This window comes from Notothenia coriiceps, unplaced genomic scaffold (genome assembly GCF_000735185.1).
Source record: "Notothenia coriiceps isolate Sejong01 unplaced genomic scaffold, NC01 NC01_scaffold00037244, whole genome shotgun sequence".
NCBI lineage: Eukaryota > Metazoa > Chordata > Actinopteri > Perciformes > Nototheniidae > Notothenia > Notothenia coriiceps.
This window is the reverse complement of record NW_011369945.1, coordinates 1,565,392-1,572,051: the sequence shown is the minus strand read 5'-3', so window position 1 is coordinate 1,572,051 and position 6,660 is coordinate 1,565,392. Positions and strand designations below refer to the sequence as shown.

The following is a 6,660-nucleotide window of genomic DNA, read 5'->3' as shown; positions in this document are numbered from 1 at the left end:
CTGGCGCCCAAACAACCTTCACGGCATATAACTGGCCACCGAACGCCCCGGGCCGGAAGACCCCGGCAGTTGGGGACTCGCTCAGTAGAAGCTGCTGAGACTCCCAGCAGCTTCTACTGAAGCCTTCCGAGTAAATCTCCAGAACGCCGACACCTCCTCATCTCCACCGCTCCCATGTTTTCTTTTGTGTTGCCATAAGTTAGTCTCTTTGCGTTCATGCGATGGGCTAATGATAATAATGCTAATGCGAGGATAATAAAATGGCGGCTTCACAACACTTTTTGGGAGTTTTACGAGTTTTGCTCTCTAGCAGGGACGGAAAAGGGGGTAAAAAGGTTCTCATGACCACATTTTAGTTCCGGATTTCTTTGGTGTGAACGCGACATTTCGGAACTATATCGGAACAAAAGTGGGAAAAGTACTGCGGTGTGAACGTGGCTATTGTCCTCATCTTGCCTATATAAAAGGGATAAATAAATATTAACAGCATTGCACAGGCAGACTCAAGTTTTCTGTGCTCTTACATTTTCACTGAGGCCAGTGAAGCACTCCGCTCTGGACCGCTCCTCGTTCAGCATGGTGTCGATATCGTCCAGCGTGTCAGGCAGTGTACTGAAAGCCTGCATTAACAAAAACAAAAAAGAGCCATGAATATTTTACCAATTTATATTTATAATATGAAAAAGGATAATATTCCAAAGAAGGAAATGTCTAGTTTCATTCACAGTTTTTTTACATTACATGTCACTTGTTGGACGCTTTTATCCAAAGCGACTTACATACATTCAATACTGTGGGCAATTTAGGGTGAAGTGTCTTGTCCAAGGACACAGCGGAATGTTGACTGCAGCGGGATTCGAACCAGTGCCCCCGTGATTTGAAGATCAGCGCATTATAATAGTATAATAAAGACTGTAATCCACACTAACCTTATGCAGCTCTTCTGGTAAGGACTCGTCATGCTGCATCCTGCAGATTGACTTGGCTTTCTTCATCAGGCCTTTGCACAGTTCTGTCAGCTGAACCTTCCTTTGCTCCAGACGGATACATGTTTGCTGCAAGAACAATCTCAGTTAGCAGACATCAGATATACAGAACAGGGAGGAGATTGACAAACAAACTAAATGAGTGACTTTGTAGACGAAACTCACAAAATTAAGCCTTTTTCCAAACTCTATATACAAAAAGGTCTAAGTCAGGGCCAGGGGTGTCTAAACTACGGCCCGGGGACCAAATGCGGCCCGCGGGACTTTTGAATCGGCCCTCAACAAATTCAAAAAGTATAATGGAATACGGCCCACCAATGAAACTGGAGCGTTTCTTGTATTTTACTTATTACATATATCTGCAAACATATATTACACAGTCGTGCTCACGTGTTAATAAGCCCAATTTACAATAAATTCAGTCAATTACATTTGAAAATATGTTCTAACAAATCTAAGTCGATAAGAAAAAAGCCCAATAACTTATATACATAACAAACTTGAAATAGACCCTTCCTATTTCCTCTTATGATAATCAATCTGGGAATCCTGTTGTAAGATATGAGCTGCTAACAAATTAAATGAAACTCTCTGGAGAGCTGGGATGTAGGCTTTTTCTTTTTCTTAAAAGCAGATTCAAGTATCAAGCATCATTTACCTACATTTGATTGATTTTGAGGCAATAAACCTCACCTCTAGTGAGCGGCCCAGCCCTTCAAACTTTTTTCAACGAGGGCCACATACAGAAAAATATTTGGACACCCCTGGTCTAAGTGAACCGCTTACATCAGTGGTCTGGAGTTCAGAGGCGCTTTCTCTACAATCATTCTCCAACTTGCTCTTCTGCGCCATCAGCCCCACCGTCTCCAGAGTCAGGTACACCTTCTCCATGGTCAGCTTCACCTTCAGCTACAGACCATGGAGAGACAGAGAGAGGAGAAAGAGAGCCAGACATTTAAAAAGACAACATTTAGGCAGACAAAAGGGTTTTCACTTATAAAGCAAAACATCAAAAGTTATATCTATAAAAATCAATCACAATATAAAATGGTAGAGTTTTTTTAGCCTGATACGAGGTAGAGTTCAGTGGCAATAGAGCTTGGAAATGCAGAAAGGAGGTACATTCAGAGACAGAAGGATGTAACATTGTTGAAGTCTTTCACAACATAACATAAACAAATCTAAATGTCAACCTAAAGCTATGGAAATCAGCTTAGCTATCAGTTCATGGTATACATACCTTCATTTGCTCCATAATCCCTGCGACTAGGGAAACTTTCTGCTGATTGACAGCTGCAACTTTCTCTTTTGTCTTAACTTCAATCGTCTGCAGGTCAATGACGTTCTGCTCCATCTGCCTCAGACTAATCGCATGAAAAGTTGGAGTTAAACCAATTCAAAAAGTATTTGCATTGACCAAACAGACAAATCACTACAAAGAAAATATTCCAATCAAGTCACATTTCCAAGGAGGGCCTTTTGTAGATTTTTTTAGACAGACTTGCCTGTCCTGTTTGGAACTGATTTTCTGCTCCAGTTGTCTCCTTTTGCCTTTCACTTCAGAGAGGCTCTTCTTCTCGGCCAATAGCTCGTTGTCACGCCGATCCAGTGTGACGGCTTCTGCCTGCAAGGCCTTCAGCCGCTCATCAATGTCCCGTAACTTGGACTCACATTCCTAGTCACAGTGGGGGTAAACAGCTAAACTCTCACATATAGAAAAAACAGATGTAGGGAATAGTGGATTTAAAAAGGGTCAGGGCTATGCTTCCCCATGTGTTCCTATTTCTCTCCTTTACCTTCATCTGCTGCTCCAGCTGCAGCTTCTCTTTAGCGTCCACAGTGATGGAGAGGTACTGAGAGGGGTACACTGCAGAGTTACTGGTGCTGATCGAGTTTGAGTAATGGGACCTCTTCAATGTGTACCTCTCCTCTGTTGTGTACAACACCTTGAGGTAGGGCTCCTCAATCACCTGTCAGAAAGACAAATATTGACAAAGAACAACTCCTTTTTAATTCAAGAGTATTAAACAAAATCTGGACTTCAATGGAAATATCAGGAGACAAATATACAACTGTCAGATTTAAGTTTACCAGTGCAAAATACAGTAAACTCAAAAAGGGTAATAAAATGCGTCACACATTGACACAAGTAAATGAAACTTTAACAACATTTCTTTGACATCTAATTCAATAATTCAACTTTTTGACATCTCTGAAAGGCACAGGAGCAAAATGTATATTTTAATTCAGTATGATTTTTATGGGTGGTGCCTTTTTATAGACTTCACTGACACATTTAAGCTCAATCCACTCCGTTTATCTTGATATCCGACCTTTTGTTTCACCAAAGAGGATAGATTTTAAATCACATTCACGTCCCTAATATTCTGCTGTGGTGGTTTGAAAACTTGAAAAATGTGTGAAAAGGAAACGTACCCTTTTGATCATGGCTTTAGTTTGTTCATTGCCCACCGGGACGTCGTGCACCTTGTACTGTTGGCAGAGGTAACTCATCACCTCATCAGGCGCGTCAAACATCTCCCGAAGGTAGGCGAAGAACCCAAAATGCCTACAAGAATTTATGGAAATGTTGCATTACTAAATTAAAGACAAATATGCATGTTGATCTTATAGGTCATTACGCCTCGGATAAAATTCATATTTTCTCACTTTAGGGACTCAATATTTCTTGACGACTGTTTATTAGAACACGACACCTCTGGAGCACAAATGGCGTTCACCCTCAGGTTCATCTTGTCACGGACCTTTTGAAAGGATAACAGCAAACATGGGATTTGTCGGATAATTTACACACGGAAGGATTTTTTTTTTTTACGACTCTGACCTCTTTCATGAACTTCTCCATGTCGCCCTTTCTCTGGAAGACAAAAGCCCGCAGGTCCGCGAAGGAGATGTGGTTCTCCACATACTTGGCAAAGCGAGGATCTTTCACATTGATCTGAAAGATAAAGAAAGGGTTAGCATGTGGGCTTTGCAAATGATACAAAAAGCATCACAACCTTATCAGATCACAAATGTTAGCCAAAGCCGAGACAAGATCCCCAATTCCAAAGCACTGAAAAAAGGATTTTTTTATCCCAACCGTTAGCATTAATCATAAGGGTTTTATTACGACAAAGTTTATTGCCCCACTTAGATTTCAAAAGCTATATTAATTTAATACATGATTTATAATATGCTGTATTGTAGTTGGACACAGATCCAAGAACACTTTGTACAGTTGTTATATATTTACAAGGATTTTGAACAATTATCTTATTCCAACTCCTTTTTACTATAAAATGTACTTACGACCAGCATCATTGGCTCATGGACATTCCCTTCAAAGACTTGTCTGTTCCGTCTGAGCCACTGGAGGGCAGCGTGTGAGTCCCTGTGGCGTCCTCTCAGCTTCTCCTCTTTGACATTCATCATGTTGTTCATGTCCCTGAGCTTTCTTTCCAACACTAGCAATTTGAATAAATAAACCACCATGTAAACGAACCACATGGTGATGTATGTGTGCTAGCAGCATCTTATGTAAATAACTAGATATTTGTTTACGGGTTCAGGTGACACTGCTGGTGGGAAACTCACTTTTTGTTTCAGCATGGAGGTTGTCCTTGTCCCTGCGTAGGTCGGACTTCTCCCCTTCGATCTGGGCTCTCTGCTCTCGGATTTGCCTCAGCTCGATATTGACGGCGTTGATCTGCGGCATCACGTCGGGTTGGTCTGTAACTTTGGCGAGCTCTGCCTTAAAGGCGTCAATGGTCCTCCTGGTGTTGCTGATTCCCTTCTGGTGGTCTGCCGCTTCAAACTGCTTAATCTTTTGTGTTTGTTTAATATTTTCAATCTGTAGGGAAGAACGGGGAGAACTATCATTAATTATGAACACCACATCTGCAGCTTAAGTCTACTTTATTCTGTGAGAAACACACACGGAACAGGAAAAGTCAACAAAATGGACTACAGACTTCATGAAGTACTGCATCATAAAGATGAGAAATCATTTGTATATAATGCAAATGGTAACTCTTTTTATTATCTCTTCTTATTTATAGAATGAATGTGGGGTTGCAATAAGACATAAAATTGATATTTTTACTATCAGATTTGAGGGGCTGAACGTTTCCTTTCTCTTTCTAAGTCCCACCTCTTTGTTTTTTCGATCCAACTGATCCTTTTTCTGCTTGCACTTCAAAGAGGCTTCTTTGATGGCATCAGTCTGAAAAATAAGATGCTCACAGTTATCACCATTCATAATATCAATCATTAAATGCAGGTAAAAATTGTGCTGTAGAAAGAATGCTAAAGCCTCTCGCTTTAATGATGTTAAACATACTAAGAATATATTTTATTATAACCTTGGTAAAGATTTGAAAATTAAATCCATGTTTAATGTAAAGTGCAGGTGGGATTCCCAAGTGTGCCACTCTAAAATGTCTGAGCATTTTCAAATTGCATTTCCTAGGGCAATATAATGCTCGGATTAATTTATAATGCACTCAATTCATGTGAAATTCTCATGGTTGTTCTATGGTCTCTGGATTTAGGCCCCATTTACACGGGAACGTAAACGAAAGGCAAGCTAACCGAATTCAATACCAAAAAAGGGATTCCGTTCACACGGATACGGCTCAATAAACGTGTCCCTTCACACGAGACTGCTCGACCCGCTGCAGTACATATGCCGGGCCTGTAAGTGGCGCTGTACTTCCGCCACAAAATATACCAAAAGCAGCGAAGAAGACCCACAAGCATGGTTGCCATGGTTGCCATGATTGCCTGGTTGATATTCTCCGTGGTGGATTTAGCAACATGTAGTTCTCCACGTCCACTTGTTGCTGATGGTTGTGGTAGAGGAGCTGTAGATTTTGCACTAACATCTGTAGCATGGTCAGTAGCAGTAGCAGTAGCTACTGACAGTAGCTACTGACCATGCTACAGCAGTGAGCAGCAGAAGTGGGGAGAGGCGGGGCTATGGCTTCATCGTTATCAGGAAAATGATCGTATAGGACTTACACACGGAGCCGTTTGGCCCCCCATAGCATTCCGTCCGCAGATCTATCCACCTTGGGACCCGTTATCGTTTTAGGGGTCCATTTCCGCGGTTCCGTTGCGGCCTTGTGTGAACGAACAGGCTATACGAAAGAGAAAAATAGCAGAGACAACCCGTTTCGTTCCCGTGTAAACAGCACCTGATTCTGTGACTGTAGCTGCTGGCCCCGCCCCCTTTTGAGCACTAGGCACTAGGCTTGGGCGGTATGACGGTATTACGGTATACCAGGGTATTTCGAAATACCGTCGGTATGATTTTAAATACCGTGACGTCACAGACTGTGCGCCAAATCACAGATGCGTTTCATTCTATTACACTGACACGGAGTTTTGACAGGGACGACATTGGTTGTAATGCACAGCACGCGCCAGCAGAGGGCAGGGGAGGGCAGTCCGTCTTTCCCGCTCTCAGAGCTCAGCACAGAGCTGAGCTGAGCAAGATGGCGGCAGCATTTGCCGGCCCCGAACTCGGACAACTAGTAAAAAAGAAAAATGCCTCTGCGCCTGTTTGGGACTATTTTGGGTTTACTCGTCGCCAGTGACTTCATCCAGCACAACGAGAGACAGAGGCACTTCTTTGGGAATGTTTAAGACGGGGTGAGTGAGTGTTGACCCT

At 42.2% G+C, this 6,660-nt stretch overlaps 1 protein-coding gene across 1 annotated transcript in view; it reads right to left on the bottom strand.

The window, feature by feature from the left end:
* Positions 1 to 6,660, bottom strand: part of smc5 (structural maintenance of chromosomes 5) — a 22,093-nt gene that overhangs the window by 4,726 nt on the left and 10,707 nt on the right. The window contains exons 8-19 of the mRNA XM_010794133.1: positions 5,140 to 5,215; positions 4,584 to 4,839; positions 4,299 to 4,453; positions 3,832 to 3,945; positions 3,657 to 3,751; positions 3,423 to 3,555; positions 2,783 to 2,956; positions 2,492 to 2,661; positions 2,227 to 2,350; positions 1,773 to 1,895; positions 930 to 1,055; positions 510 to 620 (exon numbers count right to left, since the gene is read on the bottom strand). Of these exons, the coding sequence (XP_010792435.1) occupies positions 510 to 620; positions 930 to 1,055; positions 1,773 to 1,895; positions 2,227 to 2,350; positions 2,492 to 2,661; positions 2,783 to 2,956; positions 3,423 to 3,555; positions 3,657 to 3,751; positions 3,832 to 3,945; positions 4,299 to 4,453; positions 4,584 to 4,839; positions 5,140 to 5,215 (1,657 nt within the window). The remainder of the gene's footprint in view (positions 1 to 509; positions 621 to 929; positions 1,056 to 1,772; positions 1,896 to 2,226; positions 2,351 to 2,491; positions 2,662 to 2,782; positions 2,957 to 3,422; positions 3,556 to 3,656; positions 3,752 to 3,831; positions 3,946 to 4,298; positions 4,454 to 4,583; positions 4,840 to 5,139; positions 5,216 to 6,660) is intronic.